Source organism: Notolepis coatsorum (assembly GCF_963971535.1).
Source record: "Notolepis coatsorum genome assembly, chromosome: 5".
NCBI lineage: Eukaryota > Metazoa > Chordata > Actinopteri > Aulopiformes > Paralepididae > Notolepis > Notolepis coatsorum.
This window is the reverse complement of record NC_140169.1, coordinates 152417151-152440607: the sequence shown is the minus strand read 5'-3', so window position 1 is coordinate 152440607 and position 23457 is coordinate 152417151. Positions and strand designations below refer to the sequence as shown.

The window sequence follows — 23457 nt, the reverse complement described above, 5'->3', positions numbered from 1 at the left end:
ATGCTTATTAGCAACGCCGAGCTTTCAAACCCCGCCGCATCTGTGTGTGAAACCCTAATGGAACGCTGGGTACCTTTGACATTTATATCCGATATATTTTGGACCCACCGCTAGCTTTTAAGCAGTGCTTGATGGTGCACATTAACCTGGCTACTACGGAGGAATAAGTGACTGCGTATTCCAGCCCCTGGCTTGCATTGCAGTCATGAAAGGGTATACAAGCTTGCCTGATAACGTTAGTTAGTCAGTCAGGCTGCTCAGTGCTTACCTGGTCAATAATGTGGTCCTCCTCTTGCCAGATAGATTTGTTAAATCATAATATCCACAGTGGTGTGCTCTGCTGGTCCTCAGTAAATGTCCCGCCGGCGAAAATAAGTTGCTATTAAAGTGCTAAATGTTAGATACACTAATAGAGGATTCGAACGTGCCCGCTCTGTTAATAACATTTTCAATCAATTCCGCCAGGGGATGATGTTCAGACATGTTTGTAGTAGACTACTAGACTGAGTGACGCCAGACAGTTTTATACTACTAATGGGATGTCACGTTAGGTAGTCAGGTGGAAACGTGAATTTCTGAGTGCCCCGCCTCCAGGGGGGAAAATATGCTGAGTGTTTTCCTCCCAGCTCCGTTTTAAACTTTTAGGGTGTGGCAGTCAGCTCGAATCTGATTGGCTAGGATCGGATTTGGACTCTATAATGCTGGAAGCCTGGAGAAAGAGACCTACCCACTGCCTCTCTCCTATACTAGCTGCAGTGAGCACAGTCTGACAGTGTGTTAGAGGGAGTGAGAAGGAGAAGAGGGAGACATTTAAAAAAAAATATATATATATATATATATAACACAGATGCACAGATGGAAAAAGAATGTAAACTATATTAATTTTTTTTTTGTTTTTTTTGTTTTTTTTCATATTTCATATTTCATATTTGATATGAATTTATAGGGAGGCATGGCTTCCGTTGGCTTCCATAAGGATTCGCCACTGCCGAAGCAGACTACAAAGAGTGACACGTTCAGCCGAACGCACAATCGGAGGGGGGCTCCCCACCCTCCAGAACATTTACAACAAGCGGTGCAGGGGGAAGGCTAAGAGAATTATTAAGGACTCGAGCCACCCGAACAACTGCCTCTTTGAACTGCTGCGGTCAGGCAAGCGATACCGGAGTCTCAAGGCGAGCACAGAAAGACTCAGAAGAAGCTTCTATCCCCAGGCCATCAGGCTGCTTAACGAACAATGAACACTACACAACAACAACCATCAAACGCACATAGCACACACATCCACACGCACACACTCACTTTAAACAAACACACTGTAGCACCCACTCCCCACACTTTATAGCACACACTCACTTTAAACAAACACACTGTAGCACCCACTCCCCACACTTTATATTTATTGATGAAGGATTGCACTACAACTCGTACACCTTACTGTAAATTGTACCTAAATTGTACCTCATCCCATTTCTGCATTGCACTATATATTATTGTACATTAGTACACTGCATAGTATTGTATATTATATGGTAACTCAGTTACGTCTATTCTGCATCGAACATTGTACATATGTCTATACTGAACACTGTGACCTCATTTTCTACTTCTAATTTACATGCTATACTATGTTATTTGATACTATCTTGTCTAGCACAGTCTCTGGAGCGTAACAGTAAGAAGCATTTTGTATGAAAGTATTCTGTACTTCTGTATGACAACTATTAAAGAAACTTGAAAACTATTATTGTTAGGCCGATTTATTGTGTTCTTATTTTGTTATATAGGATGGCCTAAAGATGTGTTTCCTGTTTATGTTCATTAAGATGCATTAAGTTATGTATTTGTCAACTTGTCAATGCAATTAAACTTTCAAATTTAGTTCTGCCTTCTTGTCTATTCTCAGTCCTTGCCCCACAATGGTGGAATGAACTACCCACCCCAGTTAGGACAGCCGAAATCCGTCCAATCTTTCGCCGTCAACTAAAGATGCACTTCTTCAATCATTATCTGAAATCTAAATCTTGTCTTCTTTTTAAGATTTTACGATTAAAAGTTTTAAAACACATGGTGACAACCAACCCCATAGTGTGTGACAACCATCCCCATGATGGGGTTGGTTGTCACAATGTGTCAGAGTGTCTTTGATAGGTGATTAACTCTTTGTTACAGAGTCATTCCACCAATCCAGTCCGATTTGGACTTTTGGATATTTTTTTTTACCAAGAGGTATTACTTTTCTGAACACCCCTCAAGATGAATGACATATTTAACTTCCAGAAAAATATATTTTCCCATCTCAGGCATGAAATCTCTATTATTTTTGGTCATTATTGTATGATATGGACACCATTATTCTTCAACCCCGTTACGGACACTCTGGAAGCTCTCTGAATAAGATTAAAACATGTATTTGTGCTAAAGTCAACATTTCTATAATAATTAGATGTCCTTCACACCATTTCTATAATTGCTCGTCTAAAAATTACGTAAAATCCTACACTTTTGCTATTCTGAACCCTGAAATTTGCCTTTTTTTGACAGCGGCTGCAAGCTTTTTCATCAGAAATGTGATTTGACCTCAGATTTTGAACTAAAATTGATATTCTTATGTTTGCTCTAAACGTTTCAGACAAAATTATTCAAAAGTTGAATTTGTTTTTCATAAACTTAAATAAATAATTAATAAACATGTAGCTGTAACAGGGTTGAGTCTAGGGTAACGTGTGAGCACACACACACAGCAACATGCACATTACAATTAATATGTATGTGGCATAAGCATGTTGAAAAAGCTCAATAATTAATTTAACTATTATTGTATAACTTCAAAATCACTGTTAAAATCACAACCCCGTTACAATCTCACAACCCCATTACATTCAAACGTAACAGGGTTGAGTGTAACAGGGTTGTGATTTTTTGCACAAAATGGCTGCTACTCCACATGTGGTGAATACCAGGAGAGCACATGGCATGCATGATATTAAGAAAGCATGTAAATTTTATAACAAAGATCATATTCACAAGTAATAGTTTGCTATATTTTTTTCAAGTAACGGTGTTGAGTAATTATGCTTGACTACCATAATATTACATGATAAATGACTGAAAACATAGTACAATGAGGTAGCTACTTGCCTGTTCCTGGTGTTGTGTTTTCCAAAAGACTTCAAAGTTGTCACTTCCTGTTTCACATGCTTCTATGGATTGAACCATTATTTTTGTGGGGGGGAGAATGCTCAGTGTAACAGGGTTGAGGGTTACTGAGGGACAGACTGAATAATGTTATTTTAATGAATAATTATTCATTTATTTTGAAATAAATCATTACCAGCATTAACAGAACAGATGGATGTGTATGTTCATGGAAAAAAGTATGGACTTTTTACACATTTTCTTGGTCATATCCCAAATACATTTTCATGAAATGCCACGAGGGACATGTCAAAATACATGGTGTCAACTGAAATAACAACATAATGCATAATAAAAAAAATTACATTCATGCAATGTTTTTACACTTTATTAAAGAGGACATTGCAACTGAAATAAATAGCATTTCAAAGCACAATTTGGTAACTGATTAGATAAAAGACACTTAAAAACATCAGATGGACTCAAATCGGACCGGATTGGTGGAATGACTCTACAATACGTTGGAAAATGAGAGGGATACACATTTCAAGCCAATATCTTAAGCTTCAATTTAATGTAGGAATGACTATTGAAAGATGTTTTAAGGCGAGACACTACAGGTGAATAGGGTAAAAAACTTAACTAATAGATATCACAATGAAACTTCCCCAGTTGATTACTTATATTAAGACAAGACTTTTTTGTATTACAAGTTTTCTGAAATTGTATGTTTAAATATGCAAATGAGGCATGATCTACTTAAATATGCAATACTTTGCATATAATTCCAGGACAGAAATCTGAACATTGGATAAAGCCATTTTCAAAATTATAGTTTCATTTTGTTGACATATTAGAGCCAAAGGTTATTACAGAGGGGATTTTGGATATCTCTTTTTATCACTCCATAAATCAGAAAATACTCCATTCAGTCCATTTTTATGGTAAAATTCCATATTTCGCCATGTTTTTAGGAATAAAATGTGATATAAATCAGGGTATGAATGCGATATCAACAAACCCTTCTGTAAATACCTTCAGAACATAGATATGAATAGAACTGGAAGGTTTGGTGTATGTGAGTGTTACTGAAGTGGAGATTTCTGGCTCAGAGTATGAGGAAAAACTCTTAAAACTCATTTTTGGGAAAACGCCTTCAAAGTTATGTATTGTAAAATGCCATACTTTTTTTTTTGAAACAGATATTTACAAACACAATACCTAATCAAACCATTAGTAATAGACAACCTAAACACATGCCTGATAACTGAATAATAATAATAATGATGTTATTGAACTGAACAGAACTACACACAGGCTACAAACAGTGTAGTACAGTGTAGTACCCCCTAATCGGCAAAACATATTTGAATAGATATCACTATGAAACTTTCCCAGTTTGTTATGTACATATAAACTAAGAAAAAATATATTGCAAGTTTTCAGAATGTTATGTTTATATATGCAAATGAGGCACTTCCCCATTAAATATGTACACATTTATGGATGCAATAAGGCAAAATGAAGTAAAATAAACAACTAATTTTGTGTTATTGACGTTTTATTGTCACTAGTTTCATAGAAGACATGTTTAGGAAGCAAAATATAACAATCTCAAAATCAACAAAAAAAGTATATTTGTCTATTCACCTGCAGTGTCTCCCCTTAATTATGAGCAATTCACACTAGAGTAAAAAGTGTGACAACGTCCCCTGTTCTCCCCTACTGTGGTTAGCCTCTGCAGGGCAGAATCATGCAATTGTTTTTAACAATGAAGTCCTTCATTTCAACAGCCATCAGACTGTATAATGCCTCACTGTGCCTCACTGTATAAACGCTTGCATATCTTCCTGGACATTTCACATTTTACATTCTTACTGTATATTTGACTGTGTATATTACTGTACATTTTGGCTGTATATTTTAAAATGTATATACATATTTTAGAATGTATATCTTGGACTGTATTCTTGTTCTTATTCTTATTTTGGATTTTTGACTACCTAAATGTTTATTAGTTTACTCAGTTTATTTGACCAGGGACAGTGCATACAGTATCAATCAACATTTATAAATGAATACAAATTAAAAACTGTAAATATGCCAACATTAGCAGGGTTGCTAGTTTTCAGTCGTAGTCCCTGGGCTAGATGTTTAAGCCAGAAAAGAAACAGAAAAATAGAAGGACATTAAAGCTAATATAAAAACAGTTTAAAACATATTCTGTACATTCACTCACTAGGCATTCGTGCATCTATTATATATATATATATAAGAAACAGTGTACAGGGACAAACCAAAGCTATTGTGAGCGATCTGTGGTGCTGAATTCCCCTCGGGATCAATAAAGTACTTCTATTCTATCTATTCTATTACTATTAATTGTTATTTCGTGGCGCAGAGCGCTGTATAGGGATAACTGTAATTACTTTTAGATGATTCCCGTGGATCAAGACGGATCAACCTGCAGTCAGCGCTGGGTCTGTAAATAACACGGCGTCTAATGAAATCAAACGGCCTCTGCGTTCCACCGGCGTTGCTGTCGGACAGAAAATACACATGTAAAAGTAAAATTCTCATCTTTTTGACAGATCTGGCCGTGGGATTATTGATCTGTGCACAGACGCACGGTGGTGTGTTGTCACATCTTTATTGCCTGTATCTATTCTATATTTGATGTCCCTGGCTGTGCGGCGGGCAGAGCCAGGCGAGAGAGAGAGAGCGAGAAGCTATCGCCCGGCTGGAGAAGCAATAATAACAGAGGATCACCGGCGTGTCCGTATCCTTATCTTCCTTTCAAGGAGGGAACACACTCGTAGGGTGTCTCTCTCTCTGTTTGAAGGGGGGGTTCAAGCTGTAAAGGAATGTGGATCACTACCCACTTTCAAAACCTCTCTCAAGGGACACCTACGGGAGACTGCAATTCAACACTGGCCCCTGTAAATATCCTAACCCAACCCCCTCCAATGTACAGTCATTTACCTAGTATGGCTTTGTCAATAGTCCAATGTACAATTTTGTTTGTTTGTACAGTGTCTCCTCCCCCCCCCCCCCCTCAATATACAGTTTTACTTGGTTATACAGTGTGCCCCCCCCCCCCAACCACCTCCAATGTAAATTACCCAGTATGGTTGTCAATATCCCAATGTACCCAACCCCCCCCCACCCAACCTCCTCCAATGTACAGTTTCTACGTCAAATGTATATACTCCCTTTTCTTGGCTCCTTCTGTATCACAAACAGTACTGTATTTGCAAATCTGGTATGTCATAAATGTATAGATGTAGCAGTACTGACTATCTGTATGTCATGTATGTCATATATGTCCTGATGAATTGAAAATGGGGGACCCTGATGTAAACAAGACGAAAGTCTTTCTCTGGTCTGCATCCCCTTAACAATTGTGTGTATTGAGCTGTACTGTATTGTACCCATTCTGCAATCTGTTAATAAAGTTTTCAATCAATCAATCAATCAATTCATTCCACAAGGCTATATATCCGTTCTGGATAACATATCGCTTGTTGTCGCTCAATATTTCAGAAGCACAGATGATGGTATCCTCTAGAGATATACGGTGGACGCCTTACAGCCGAAAGTGCAAAGGCAGTCAATAACTTCCGTATAATAATAATAATAATAATAATAATAATAATAATAATAATAATAATAATAATAATAATAATAATAATAATAATAATAATAATAATAATACATTTTATTTGTATAGCGCTTCTCAGGAACCCGAAGTCGCTGACCGTAGGCAGAGAAACAAAGAAAAACAAAGAAACAAAAGGAACATGAGACCACGGGGGAAACAGGGGAAACAGCATGAGATACACAGAAACATATACAGTAACAAACATCAAAACAGGTTGGAGGGGGGGGGGGGGGGGGGGGGTTACGGTTGGGGAAGGTTGAAGCCAGGCTATAGGGAGAACAGGTGGGTTTTATTCATGACTGACTTCACTTTCATGCCATCCGGTCAGCATGTAAAAGTAGGCTATAGGTGTCTTTATTTTATCCGCTGCGACCAGCATCTCTATAGTTCAGTTGGTTGGTTGGTCCACAATGTCCCCATACTCTCTAGTGGCAGCCGGGTGTCGCTTAAAATATGTAAATAAATCATACCACATACTATCAACCACAGGAAAAAAGATACATATTGTATGTTATGTTATACAGGTGCAGCTCAATAAATTAGAATATCGTGGAAAAGTCAATATAATATATGCTGTAGTGATGCAGTAATTTGTGCAAAATGAGCCCCAACCAAGTACTGAGTGAACATACATGAACATACTTTTCAGAAGGCCGACAATTCTATATTACAATAATTTCTTTTAATGTAATATTCAAACTTTCTCAGATACAGAATTTTGGGCTGTAAGCCATAATCATCTAAATTAAAACAAATAAAGGCTTGAAATATTTCACTTTGTGTGTAATGAATCTATAATCTACGAGAGTTTCTCTTTTTTAATTGAATTACTGAAATAAAAAAAATTGTCCACAATATTCTAATTTATTGAGCTGAACCTGTATACCGGTATGTATGCATTTTATTTAAAATTTACAATGTGTGTGTATAAGTACATATATTACATATTCGTATAACATATGACGTGTTACGATTTGGTAGGTGTGTTGGACCCAGGTGCAGTACAGAACAGATACGACGAAAGGCAGATGTTGGTTTTCAAACGAGGCACTTTAATTGTGTAACGAACGGCACACACAGACGATGGCGTATAAATGAAAAGGGAGATGAATCTCCGTCTCGAAAAACGATAAATGGGGAAAACAAAGTGGAGAGAGCACTGTCTCCAAAACACGTTATATATGAATTCCCAATACATAGGGTACTCACATGATAAATGGGGAAAACAAAATGGAGAGAGCACTGTCTCCAAAACACGTTACACTGTCTATGTTTACCTTTCTACTGTACTATAATTTTATTGCCTGTATTTATGTCTTCTACCTTAGAGGGAGGTTTGCCCTGAGTGGGAGGTTCGAAGGGTATGAAACAGGAGGGAAGACTGTCAAGTTTTAAACTGTGGATACCAAACAGAGAAGGTAAAGACGATTTTGAACTATTGAACAGTAATCCAGAACTATTTTATTGCACTGTAATCTATTAATAGTAATCTATTCTATCCGGTTTTAGAGCACTGCACAGTACAGAGACTGCACTTTTAAGAGTTTTTAATGATATCCTTCTGGCCACTGACTCTGGTGACTCCCTTATCCTCGTACTTTTAGATCTCACTGCTGCCTTCGACACAGTGGATCACAATATTCTGCTCTCCCGTTTGGAGCACTGGGTTGGCATTAAAGGCCAAGCCCTGGAGTTTTTTAGATCATACTTGTCTGAGAGAAGTGTTTGTGTTAGCCTGGGCGACGCTGTATCCTCCACAGCACCTCTCCCCTGCGGGGTTCCCCAGGGCTCAATTCTCGGGCCAATTTTATTTGTGTTGTATCTGCTCCCCTTAAGCCCTATACTCGGAGAGCATGGCGTCTCCTTTCACTGCTACGCAGATGACAGCCAGATTTACATGCCATTAAAAAGAAACAATAGCAACCCGGTAAAACCACTATTAGCATGCCTTGACGATGTTAAGGCATGGCTGGCATCAAATTGTCTATGTCTTAATGACAGTAAAACAGAGGTCATGGTGTTTGGTCCCAGCAATGGGCATGTGTCTCCTCCTGGTGACTTGGGGCCCCTTGGGCTTTTTGTGAAGCCAACTGTCACCAACCTAGGGGTGAAATTTGATTGTGACCTAAAATTGGGCAAGCAGATCAACGCTGGGGTGGGAAAGAGTTTTTTCCAACTCAGGAGGCTGTCCAAGGTCAAACCTTTTTTATCCCGTTCCGTTTTTGAAACTGTCATCCATGCTTTTATGACCTCTCGCCTTGATTACTGCAATGCCCTGTACGTTGGCGTCAGTCAGGCCTCCCTCTCTCGTTTGCAGTTGGTGCAGAACGCTGCTGCCCTTCTGCTGACGGGAACACGAAAGCGGGAGCACATTTCCCCTGTGCTGGATGCCCTCCACTGGCTTCCTGTGCGTTTTAGAATTGATTTTAAGGTTTTACTGTTTGCTTTTAAATGTTTGAACGGCTTGGCACCGGGTTACCTCTCGGACCTGCTGGAACCCTATGTTCCTCCAAGGTCCCTCAGGTCCTCTGACCAGCTCCTCTTGGCCGTTCCAGACTCCAGGCTGAAGCTTAGGGGGGACCGTGCTTTCGCTGTGGCAGCCCCAAAGCTCTGGAATGAGCTGCCACTGCATGTTAGGCAGGCCCCCACTCTGCAGGTGTTTAAATCACGCCTCAAAACACGTTTATTTGCTCTGGCTTTTAGTTTTTAAACCGTTTTTGAGAGACATGCCTTTTTATGTGACACATTGTACTGTTTTTATTGTGTGCTTTTATTAAATTTTTATGTTTTCTGTTTTATCTTATTTTATGAACTTTTACAGCACTTTGGTCAACTATGTTGTTTTAAATGTGCTTTATAAATAAAGTGGATTGGATTGGATTGGATATTCTATTCTACTATTTTATTGCACTGCACTATTGCACTATTTTACGCTGTCTATTTTATCTTACTCTTTTTATTATTGTCTATTTAAAACTGGATCAAACCATAAACAAGGTGGCCTGTTGGGATGTTAGATCCTAATGTAAAAAAACTGTGATTTTATATGTCTGCACTTTATGTGCTCATTTTATGCAACAGTCTTTTTTCTGTTGTGAAGCACTTTGAGCTGCAGTTTCTGTATGAAAGGTGCTATACAAATAAAGTGTATTATTATTATTATTATTATTATTATTATTATTATTATTATTATTATTATTATTATTATTATTATTATTATTATTATTATTATTATTATTATTATTATTATTATTATTATTATTATTATTATTATTATTATTATTATTATTATTATTATTATTATTATTATTATTATTATTATTATTATTATTATTACTATTATCCTGCCCATACCTGTACCTCCCCTTCCCCCTCCCCCATGCTGCTATGATGCCTGAATTTCCCCAAGGGGATCAATAAAGGAATATCTTATCTTATCTTATCTTATTCGAGAAGTCAAGGAAAGGGCGCGGCCCGTCAACAGTGTGATGATGTAGGCTGCTCGGGACTCTGCTCGGTGGGGAAGGTCAGAGGCTGCAGACTGAAGACTAGCGAGCACTGGACCTCCATTGTAGCACTATGGACCTCCATTGTAGCACTCTGGACCTCCATTGTAGCACTCTGGACCTCCATTGTAGCACTCTGCACCTCCATTGTTGCGCTCTGGACCTCCATTGTAGCGCTCTGGAGGAGGAAGCTGGGGCTCCCGAGTGGTCAAGTCCAGAAGAAACAATAAATCAAGAACAAAACAAAACACCATGAAATCCAAAATAAAATGTCAAATGAATAGATGAATGCAACACTCCCAGACATACCCCACGCGAAGGTAAGGAAAAACTCACAAAACCTAGCAATAGGAAAAAAGCACCACAGGCAATGTGGAGGGGAGAAACCTTAGAAGGGCCATCGATGATAGTAGTGTTGCTATAAAACAGGCGAAACAGTTGGTAAGCATGTGCACATATGTAACGGTTGTGACTTATTGTGATGTTTCTTCTTGACTTGTTTAAAGAAGATGTGTCCAGCCCATGGGGACATTACTGTAACGTGTGTTGTCGGGCCTTACAAATAAATGTTATTTAATTTGGTTGTGATATCGTCACCTTAAACGTCGATGCCCCGAGGGAGTTTCGAACCCGTGGTCTACCGCACCACTACAGAGTTGTCCCCTTTCTATGCAAATGAGCCTTGTCCAAAAATGCTCCCATTCCACCAACCCCCCCCCCCTCCTCTCTCCACCAACCCCCCCCCCCCCTCCTCACTCCACCAACCCCCCCCCCTCCTCACTCCACCAACCCCCTCCTCTCTCCACCAACCCCCCCCTCCTCTCTCCACAAACCCCCCCCCCCCCCCCCCTCCACCACCCCCCCCCCCCCCCTCCCACTCTACCAATCTGAGGCGTTAACCTAACGCAGGGGTGCCCAACCTTTTTTGAACCAAGATCTACTTTTTAATTTACCACCGAGCCGGGAGCTACCAGCCAAAATGTGTCCTACTCTCGGCTAGTATTAGTATTAATAGTATTAGTAATACCGATTCAATACACATGACAGAAAATATTATATGGCATATAATATTTTCTGTCATGTGCATATTGAATGGGTATATAATATAATATGATATTCTATATATCATTGTAACGGTGTAGTGTAGCAATTACAAGAATGACGAGACTAACTTCTTCATGTTGGGCATGCAGGCAGCATGACCCATTTATTTCACACTCTGCATACACAGACAACACACACACTCAATTCAATGGGCATGAGAAAACATGAGTTTACTGTACATTGCCAAAGCAAAAGTGGAACAATACAATCAAAACAAAAATGATATATGTACTTATATATATATGCCCCATGAAGAATAAAAGGGAATAGGAATGATGTGTAAACAGAGCTGTCACATTGCAACTGACAAGTGTTGTCACGATACTGAAAAGACATTTTTTATGCCACTGTGGGAATTAATATGAAATGCTGATGTGAATGACTCTTTCCTCTGAACTTGTTAAAAAAAAAAGAGGAAGAGGAAGAGGAAACACATTGGGTGTGGTTGCTCTGTAGTTGTGACAGTAAATCCAGAGAGCACATAATGTTCACCAAACTGACGATTCTTCACTTTCTCCTCTTCGACCGACACTGAGATACACGCGCCTGCTGTAAAAGACTCTGGATAAAACCCACAGCTCGTACTGAAGGAGTAGGACTAGCTTTAGACAAACACAGGAAGGAATAGTGATCAAACAGTGACTTCAACCAGCTGCTGACTGAATCTAAGTAAGTTTATAACAATCGTCATTCAAAGTGAAAGTATTCACTTGGGAGCATTCCAGAGGAGGGAGTGTTACTGAGAGACAAAATGGCTTCGTCTCATTGTGAAGAGGATCTGTCTTGTATCGTGTGCCATGAGATCTATACAGATCCTGTCGTCGTGTCGTGTGGCCACAGCTTCTGTAAAGCCTGTCTGCAGGAATACTGGAGAGACAGAGAAGACAAGGACTGTCCATGTTGTAGGGAAGTCTCTTCAAGTTCAGATCCTCCTCGTAACTTTACTTTGAATAACCTGTGTGAGGCCTTCAGGGAGAGAAGCGAGGGAGCTCCAGCCGGTCCAGAGGTGCTCTGCAGTCTGCACAGTGAGAAATTCAAGCTCTTCTGTCTGGATGACCTCCAGCTCATCTGTGTGGTGTGTCAGTCCTCCAGAAAACACAACAGCCACAACTTCTGCCCCATAGATGAAGCTTCGGAGGACCACAAGAAGGAGCTCCAGGCTCCACTGAAGACCTTGCGTGACAAGCTAAAGGTCTTTAATGAAATCAAACACACATGCGACCGCACAGCAGAACACTTGAAGGTCCAGACCCTGCACACAGAGAAGCAGATTAAGGAGGAGTTTAAGAAGCTTCACCAGTTTCTCCACGAGGAAGAGGAGGCCAGGGTAGCTGCACTGAAGGAGGAAGAGGAGCAGAAGGGTCAGCCGATGAAGGAGAAGATTGAGGGGCTGAAGAGAGAGATGTCAACCCTTTCAGACACGATCGGAGTCGTAGAGCGGGAGCTGAGAGCTGAAGACGTCTCCTTCCTGCAGAACTACAAGACCACACTGAACAGAGCTCAGTGCAACCTGCCTCGTCCACAGCTGGTCTCAGGAGCGCTGATAGACGAGGCCAAACACCTGGGCAACCTGACCTTCAGAGTCTGGGAGAAGATGAAGGAGAGAGTCAAGTTCACTCCTGTCACTCTGGACCCAAACACTGCACATCCCCGGTTCTCTATATCTGATGATCTGACCAGTGTGAGACTCACAGACACAAAGCAGCAGCTCCCTGACAACCCAGAGAGGAACAGGTATAACATTGTTCTGGGTTCTGAGAGCTTCAGCTCAGGGAAACACAGCTGGGAGGTGGAGGTGGGAGACCATCCTAGCTGGGCTATAGGTGTAGCTAAAGAGTCATTTGACAACAAGAGCGAGGGGCTAGTGGCATCACCACAACATGGTATCTGGGCTCTAAGTTATCAGAGTGGTGAGTACTATAATGTTCTGGGTGAGACCCTCACAGTGAAGAGGAGCCTCCAGAGGATCAGAGTACAGCTGGACAATGATGGGGGGAAGCTGTCCTTCTACGACCCTGAAGACATGACTCACATCTATACTTATGAACACACCTTCACTGAGAAACTCTACCCATTCTTCACTATAGGAGAGGCTGGTGATGCCAAACACCCTGATATAAACATCTGCCAATCAGAGGTGTCTCTCTCTGTGATATAGTCATGACAGTGAGGTGTGTTTGTGTGTGTTTGTATAAAACCCTGTTGCACAGCTGGCATAAAGATAGATAGATAACCACATGCTAGTAATTAGAAGAAGAAATAAATATATAGAATAAAAGAAGATTTTTTTTTGCTTGACTACATGTGTGTGTATGTGTATGAGAGAGAGAGAGAGAGAGAGAGAGAGAGAGAGAGAGAGAGAGAGAGAGAGAGAGAGAGAGAGAGAGAGAGAGAGAGAGAGAGAGAGAGAGAGAGAGAGAGAGAGAGAGAGATCAAAGCGGTGTTAGGACATCGTCTGCGAGGTCGAGGGGTCACGCGCACACACTCCCCAACACATTCTGCTCGCCGCATGGAGGAGGGAGCGACGCCGGAGTGGAATCGGTCGACCGGCACAAACTAGATTTCTCTGAGCTTTCTTGATTCCAGTTCAGCGTTTTGCAAATTAGTACATTTAATTTTAATAAATATCCTCAAACTAAATCCTCAATTTGAATAAAGTGATTAATATGATTAAATTAGTCTTTTTATTTATTAAATCAACTTTCTTTTATGAATATAACTCATCAGTTTTAACATTATAATATTAGTGTAGCCTAATCTTTATCTGCAACTGTGAAGAAAACCCCATTGGTATAAACAGAATGAATAAAAAACATAAAAAAGATATATATATATATCACTAATTCTTGAGATTTTTTTTTTTTTTATACTTAAATTTTTATTTCCAGTTTTTTGCTTTACAAACAAAACATCCACATACAATAATACAATTGGCGGTCAAAATTATAAACGACAGTACAATAGAATTCGATAGATAAGAACTAAAAGATATAGCTGATATTAGAAAAATTTATATCGAAATCGAATGACAAGTTGACCTAAAATAAATTCACTAAAGGGGAAAAGGAAAAAACACAGCTAAACAAAAACAAAGAAAAGAGAGAAACAATAAATAAATACAAAAAAATACAAAAAAAATACAAAAAAGTGACATGGGTTCTTTGGTACCTTCATAGTTTATTTTCGTTTCGTTTTTTCTTCTTGTCTCCTTTTCACTCTCCTGTGATGTCGTTTCTTTTTTTCCTATACTCTTCCCACTTCTCCCATTTTGATTCAAACTTCTCGTCTTGTAGCCTCAGCCTATATGTGATTCTCTCCATTTCCTGTATCCCACCCACTATCTCTGTCCATTGTTCCCTCGTCGGTGCTTCTACTCTATACCACATTTTCGTCAGTGCTTTCTTGGCTGCTACTAGTAATATCTTAATCAAGTATATATCTTTCCCCTGCATTCCTTCCTGTGTTAAGTTCCCTAAATACAATACTTGTCCTGTCTGGGGTATTTCATATCCTACTATTTCATTTATTATCCCTCCTATCTCTTCCCAATAGTTCTTTATTATCTGACATCCCCAGAATATGTGTGTGTGGTTTGCTATTTCCTGTCCACATTTTCTCCAGGATGGTTTCTGTGTTGGTGTATAGTTGCCCTGTATTTCTGGTGTTATAAAAAATCGAATTATGTTTTTCCACCCAAACTCCCTCCATATCCTTGACCCTGTGGTTGTGTGTTGTATCTTACATATGTTATACCATTCTTCTTCTGTTATTTCCGTTTCTAATTCCTTCTCCCACTTTTCCTTAATATATTTGGTTGTGATGTCCTTGCTGTCCATTATTGCCCGATATAGTGCTGATATCCCCCCCCTTCCTTCCTTCGTATGCTTTTACCATTATCTTAATTATCCCATTCTGATCTTTGTCTTTGTCTAGTTTTATTTCCTTGTTGTAGTAGTCCCTAATCTGTAAATATCTAAAGTGGTCGCTATTCTCTAGTTCAAATCTTTCTTTCAATTTTTGTAGTCTGGATCTCCCCTCCTTCTGTTATTGTACATATTGCTGTTATGCCCCCCCTCTCCCATCTTTTGAACCCATGATCTTCTTTCCCTGGTTTAAATTTGTTGTCGTGCGTTATCCATCTCAGTATCTTGGTTTCTTTTTCTAGCTTGTATTTCTTTACTATCTTGTTCCATATATTTATAGTGAATTTGGTAATTGGGTCTATTAGTTGTTCCTTTCTTCTGTATAGCTCCCTGTCTCCTATTAGTGCCTGCACTTTGAGTCCCTCATTTTTTGTTTCTATGTCTTTCCATTTGGCTTCATAGTTCTCGTTGCACCAACATGTTACTATTATCAGCTGTGCTGCGTAGTAGTAATCTTCTAAACTAGGTATTGCCATTCCTCCTTTCTCCTTTTGTAATTGTAGAGTCACATATCTTATCCTTGGCCTTTTCCACCCCCCCATATGAATCTTGATATCTGTTTATTCCATTCCCTGAACTGGCTTTGTGGTATTAATATAGGTAGAGCCTGAAATAGGTATAGTAACCTTGGTAATATATTCATCTTTATAATTTCGATCCTTGAGCTAAAGTCTAGAGGCATTACTATCCATCTTTCTAGGTCTTGTTTGATTTTCTGATTAATCTGTGTATAGTTTGCATCGTATAGTCCCTCCACCTCTCTTGTAATATTCACTCCTAGGTATCTGATCCTGTCCATATCCCATTTAATCTTGTATTTGTCTTTGATCTCTGTCGTTGGGGTGTAGTTCAATGTTAAGGTCTGTGTCTTTGTTACGTTAAGTCTATATCCTGAGTAATATCCATATTCTGTCAGTAAGTCCATCAGTGTCGGGAAGCTTGTGTCTGGTTGTCTCATATATACTATCACATCATCTGCGAACAGTCCTAATTTATGTTATGTTCCCCTTATCTCCACCCCTTTGATGTCCTCGGTCTGTCTAATTAGTTGAGCCAGTGGTTCGATGAATATATCGAAGAGCGTCGGCGAAAGACAACAGCCCTGTCTTGTAGCCCTCTCTAGTTTGATCCGGTCCGTCAGGTTGCCATTTACTTTAATCCTTGCCGTTGGTTCTTGATATAATGCCCTAATTGTTTTCATCACGTTTTTGTCTAGTCCAAATTTCTCTAATACTTTATATAGGAATATCCAGCTTACACTGTCGAATGCTTTTTCTGCATCCAGGCTAACTAGTACTGCACTTCCTCCTTCTTTTTGTATCTCCTCTACTATCTGCACTGTCTTTCTTATGTTGTCCTGTGTTTTTCTTCCTTTAATGAATCCGGTCTGGTCTTCGTCTATAATATCTGGCATAAATGTCTCAAATCTTTTGGCTATTATCGATGTATACATCTTGTAATCTACATTAAGTATGGACACTGGTCTGAAGCTACTACATAGTTCCTTATCCTTCCCTTCCTTTGGAATCGTAGTAATTATGGCTTCTTTCCATGAGGGTGGCATTGTTCCTTTTTTCATTGTGTGTCTAAATGCTGCCTCTAATATGGGCCTCAGTTCCTGTCTAAATGTTTTGTAAAATTCCGAAGGGAATCCGTCGCTACCTGGTGACTTATTGTTCTTTGCTTTACTGATCGCATTTCCCACTTCCTGTTCTGGTATCTCTGCATTTAATATTTTGTTCTGTTCCTTTCCTATCTAATTTTTCTAAGAATGTCTCTATCTCTTCTTCTCCTGCCGCTTTCGGTTGTGTGTATAGTGTCTTATAGTATTCTACAAAAGTCTTCTCTATTTCAGCTGGTTCTCTTAGTAACCTGTTTGTGTTTGTGTCTCTTATTGTGTGTATTGTATTTAGTTTCTGTTGTATTCTGATTCGTCTAGCTAAGAGTCTGGTCGCTCTCGTTCCTTCTTCATAGTATGTCTGTTTCACATATCTAGCCTTTTTCTCAATTTCTGTCAGTAATTCTTTGTTTATCTTTTCTCTAACGTCTTTTACTTCCCTAAGTGTCTCTTGGTTCTTTGAGTTTTGGTGTTTTTTCTCTAATTCTTTCAGTTTCTTTACTAAGTTCTGGTATGTCTCTATTCTGGCCCTCTTGAGTAGTGCTGCCTTTGCTATCAATTTTCCTCGTATTACTACCTTCATTGCATCCCATATAATGTTTGGATCTACCTCTCCGTTATCATTTTCCTCTCTGTATCTTATTATGTCTTCTTTTACTTTGTCTACTAAGCATTTGTTATTCAATAGCCCTACGTTCAGTCTCCAGACTGTGTTTCTCCATCTACTTTTCAGATTTACTGTCAGATATGTTGCGCTGTGATCTGATATGTCTGTTACCCCTATTCTACAATCTTCTACTCTGTATCTGTCCCCTGTTGTCATGAGGAAGTAATCTATAACTGAATATGTTGTGTGTGGATGTGAATAATGTGTGTATTCCCTGTCTAGTGTGTGTGTTTCTCTCCATATATCCGTGATTCCTAATTCTGTCATTTGTATTTTCATATATTTGCTAATGTGTGTTCTCCATCTCTTTGTGCTTGTCGTGTCCATGTCGTAATTCAATACTACGTTGAAGTCTCCTGTACAGATTAAAACGCCTTCCCCTTCCATTGCTATAATATCAAAGATTGTTTCAAATAGGTATTTCTCACTGTCTGGGGGTGCATATATATTCATTAATGTTACCATTTGGCCTTCCATTTTCCCCTTGGCCATTACATATCTCCCCTCTTTATCTCTCACTTCTTTAATCAATTCAAACTTCACTGCATTCTTAATCAATATAGCTACTCCTCTCCTAAGGTTCTGTTTAAAAGAACTATAAAACATATTCTCGTATCCGAATCTCTTCAGTTTTTCATGTTCTTGTTGTATTAGATGAGTTTCTTGTAGAAAAATAACCTGTGCCTCCTCTTTTCTAAGCTTCGTCATCACCTTACTCCTTTTGATTGGATTATTCATTCCATTAACATTCAGCGACATCATCTTAATACTTTTAATTTGTGTCATCTTTCCATTCGAAATGATCTCCCGTTCTACCCATGTCACATAAAATAATATTTGTAGTTGTAGCCACTGCTAACTCTACTCGACTTACATTCAAAGAACTATAATAAACATTTACAACATTCACAAAGTTTGACAATTCCATGGTGTCAGAGGTATTTATTTTCTTTCCTCTATCCCCTGCTGGGGGGTGGGGAGAAAAGGCTCTCCTATTGAGAGGGCTCCCCCTAGTGGCTAAAAAAGAAAGCTCACCATGTAAGTCCAGCATTGTCTGTGTGCTGCCCTGTCCTTGAGCTCCCGGTAATATGATTTTTTTTTATTTATTTTTTTTAATATATATATATTCTTGAGATTCTTGTGTATACTGATGTTATGTTTTAGCACATATATTTGTTTTTTGGGGGATATTTGTTTAAATGTATAATCTGTTGTTAGAAGCTCCCATGTTAATTTTCTTGTCCTCAGCAAGGGTCACATTATTGACCAGCCCAAAAAAGCTTGAAAAACCTCTCCACTTACATACATATCAAATCAAGGATAAGGGTTATAAATGTATAAAACAATGCATGCCATGAAACTCAAATAATATTTTCCATAGAAATCTGCCTATCAAAGTTGTGTCCTCAGTTTATGTCAACTCCGTCAGACTTTTTCATAAACCTAATTAAATCAGGCAATAGCATGGCCAGCTCTATCCCTGAGGACCCCTTTTCCTTTCCCTGCCTGTGGTGAATGCAACACTACCACACATGGTCTGGTAAATTTGATACTTTTTGATATTTTAGACAAACAATGTCAATATTCCTATGGTCACAGCTGGAACATGTCAACACCATCTCTCCGTTATTATACTTTTAAAAAACAATAGTGGATTGAATTCAAGTGTTTCAGTGAGATTATTAAGACAGCTAGCAACTGCCAAAAAACTAGCTAGCTGCAGTGCACAATACAGGCTTGGAGGGAAAATGTCTCTGTCAGACATCAACTCCATCAGATTTTGTGTCTGACGGAGTTGACGTGTAAGCTGACGGAGTTGACAAATCCATCAATAACGTCATACTATGCTATTATTATACTATTTTTGAACATGGTAAAGGATTTAAATGTTATTTCAGAGTTGTATCTGCACAGAAGTAGCATGCATAGCATGCATTACAATACACTTCTGACTTTTAGAGCATGGGCAGGCTGTGGTCTGCTTATTGAATAATTGTCTTACTTTCCCAGCACATGTGTTAATACATAAATATAAATATATCACTTGTCTACGTGGTTGATTGATTGATGTAAAATTTCATAACCCAGTAGGGATACAAGACAGAAGAAAACAGTTATTCTTGTTCTTATACTGTTTACTTAGATCATCAGAGCAAAGGTGAACAGTGGTAAACTGTGGATATTTCATCTTAATATTTTTATAATAATTCTTAATAGGACTGGTCCATGTGTGTCTACTGTAGATTGCTACATCATCCTTTATCTGACTCTTTCCATCCATAGTGTAATACATTATGGTATGGAGTGATCAACAGGATAATATTTTGCTAGTCAGTTGTCTCAATCTTATCAGTTGTCACAAGTGTAGAGTTCAAGAAAAATCAGGATCAGATAAAAATCAGATCAGGATATTCTAGATAACAATGCCAGACAGTGCAGGGAGTCTCTCAGACAGGAAAAGCAACGAAGTAAAATGCGAAAAAGGCATTCAAGAGAAATAAAAACTATGAAAGAGAATATTACAAATGTAACAAAGCAACGAAACAACCTGATAAAAACAATAATGTGCAGAAAAAAGGCTACAAATACATCACCACTGGACTCTCCAGGCACGGAAACAAAGAAGATGCTATCAGGAAGCAAAGTAAGGAATCCGAAAATCCAAAAGGCCCTTCTATTCCACAACATCCCCAGAAGAGGGCTGAAGACAAACAAACAAACTCCTGGCCCACGGCGCCAAAAACCAGCACTGAGTGTGTCATCAGGCACGATTCTTAAAAAGTATCGTCTTCTTCAACAAATGAAAGAGTTTGGGTTAACCTACAAGTTAATGAGAGAAAAGGAGCAGCCTCAGAAAAAGCCAACATTAATACAGGGTATAACACAGACTGTTCAGGATTTCTTCCTGAACTCTGCACGTGTGACGACGGATAAGACTGACACAATCACCAGGAACAAGATCAAGCGGCAGATAATGATCCTGCTAGACTCCATGCTCAACCTCCACACTGAATTCCAGATTAAGAACCCCACTCTAAAGCTGAGCTATTCTTCATTCTGTGCTCTGAGGCCCTTCTATGTCACAGCACCAAAAGCATCTGATTGGAAGACATGTCTGTGTCAAATACATGAAAATGCATGCTTAATGCTCGAGGTCCTTAAAATGTCTGGTGTTGTGAAGTCAAACATACTGGATGACAGTTTTCAATTAGTTTGTTGCTCTGCAGCAAGTGAGACATGCCTTCTTCGCGCCTGCTCACGATGTCTAAACAAAGGTACAGTTACAACCCAAGAGCAAGACAAAATCGATGTTCAATGGAGGCAGGGGGAGAGAGTTCAAGAAGACACACGCAATGGAATCGACATCAACACTAAGCTCGTCGAACACCGAGGCAGCCTTTCAGAGCTCATCAAACTCTATGAGCAAAAACTCAGAAAGGAAACCACAACACATGTGTGTTCAGTGCGAAACCAGTCAAAAGAATACAGCAACACAATTGAGTCCTGTGATGAGAGTACAGCAATCGTCCATGTTGACTTTTCAGAATCCTGGAAATTCAAATATAAAGCTGAAGTTCAGGCCTGCCATTTCGGACAAAATCTGCCACAGATAACACTCCATACCAGAATGTATTACACTAAGGGTGGAAAGGCAGGGTTTTGCACACTGTCAGAGTCAAAGAGACAGGATGCTGCGGCAATCTGGACACAAATGGATCCAGTCCTAAAAGATATCAAGACAAAATATCCACAGGTTACCACCGTGCACTTTTGGTCTGATGGTCCAAGCAAACAAGAACAAGAAGAACTTTTTTCTTCTGGGGTTTGAAAAGACAACGTGGAACTTCTTCCCCACTTCTCATGGTAAGGGCGCACCAGACGGCATTGGCGGAAGAGTAAAAAGAACATTTACATTTACATTTAGTCATTTAGCTGACGCTTTTATCCAAAGCGACTTACAAGTTCTGTACGACAAGCCATCAGGAAGGGCACAACTCTATCAGCTGAGCAACAATGTTCATCAAAGTGTTGAGTGCTACAGTGTAGGTTAGTTTATTAGGACAAGTGCATGACAGTACGGTTAGTTAGGGTTAGATTTTTTTTTTTTTTTTTTTTTTTTTTTAATTCAGATAATGGTTGAAGAAGTGCGTCTTTAGTCGACGGCGAAAGATTGGACGTGATTCGGCTGTCCTAACTGGGGTGGGTAGTTCATTCCACCATTGTGGGGCAAGGACTGAGAATAGGCGACTTCTCTTTGATGACCCTCCCGGAGCTTGGATAGGAGTAGGTCTGAGGCGGCCAGAAGATGCAGAGCGTAGGGGTCTTGAGGGTGTGTAGTTAGAGACCATTGACCGGAGGTAGGCGGGAGCGGTTCCCTTTGCCGCACGGTATGCTAGGTCGAGGGCCTTGAAGCGGATTCGTGCAGCAATGGGGAGCCAGTGCAGGTCCCTAAGAATAAAGTAAATAAGAGTAAAAAGAACAGCTGACAACCTGGTCCTGAGAGGAAATGATGTGACGGATGGACACATATTCTTCAAAAAGGTCTCAAACAGTCTGAATGGTGTTCAGCTGTATCACATTGTGGAAGAAGACATGCAAAGATACGACACTTCTCATGAATCCTCTCAAACCGGTTCCCTCAACAAGACAAATACACCAGATCATCACACATAAGGACAGGATCCACAACAGACAACTATCCTGCTTTTGCAGCGAGATGTTGGATTGCCAGTGCTTCTGCCCAGCTACCTCCTATTACCATGGCAACCCAGGAGAACAGCAGAGTGATACACGGAGGGCAAGGAAGAAGAGACCTCTGGCCATGTTGTGGGAGGAGATGGAAAATGAGATGGAAGAGGGTATCGAGATGGAAGATGTAATGGAGGAGTTGGACAAAGAACCTTTGAAAGGTCCTGAGGGTACGGTGACAGTAACGACTGTTAGCAGCCTTAGTAATGGATACTGGTTAGCAGTAGTATATGATGACCACTGGTGGCTAGCCAAGACCATCAATGTGGATAATGAGCAACAAGATGTGAAAGTTGAATTTCTGCATCCCCATGGTCCAACAGAAAAGGTTCAGCCCAAATGTGGCAAGAAGGATGTCTGTTTCTGCCCAGTTCAAGACATCATAGTGAAACTAATCAGAAATGCAGAAGGAAAGGAAGAGGAGAAGTGGGTGAGAAAGTGGAGATCAGGAAGTGGTGTAGAGGAGGTAGATGAAAACAGGGACGAGAAGAAGGGGTCCTGTTCTCCATTATTGTTTTTGTTGTTGGAAACGGTGCATTTTGTAATAGTTGGAAACAGTGTATGTAAAGTTTGTTGTTTATTACAATTGAGTTAACAAAATGTTCAGTATAAGACAAGGAGTTATTAGTTCTTATTATTGTCACTTTCATCTGTTTAAAAAATTTAGCAGAGATGTAAATCCAATTTTGTCAACTCCGTCAGTTTCTCAGATGACCGTCAGATCATTGTCAACAATATCAGATGTTTATTTTTGTTAATCTTGGGGAAAATACAAATACCTTCTTCAGTTTATGTTGTTTAAGTAATAAAGTAGCATTAGATCTTCATCCTATTGTGTCTTATTTACTTAATGTTTTTTTTTTATCATATCAAAATTTAAAACAAAGTTTGAAAATGCTAATATTTCTAACTCTGGGTTTTCAGAATAGTGTGAAATTACACCTGAGGTTTATATATTATATTTTATTGCATACCAGAGTAACTAAACACTATCTGCAGTGCACAATACAGGCTTGGAGGGAAAATGTCTCCGTCAGACATCAACTCCATCAGATTTTGTGTCTGACGGAGTTGACGTGTAAGCTGACGGA

The 23457-nt window shown here is 39.4% G+C and overlaps 1 protein-coding gene across 1 annotated transcript; it reads left to right on the top strand.

The window, feature by feature from the left end:
* Window positions 1-12160: 12160 nt before the first annotated feature.
* LOC311228432 (zinc-binding protein A33-like) lies at window positions 12161-13567 on the top strand (the record flags this gene model as incomplete). The annotated part of the gene is made up of 1 exon (XM_084314338.1): window positions 12161-13567. The coding sequence occupies one exon, from the start codon at window positions 12161-12163 to the stop codon at window positions 13565-13567; it is 1407 nt and encodes a 468-aa protein (XP_084170464.1).
* Between the last annotated feature and the right edge of the window lie 9890 nt (window positions 13568-23457).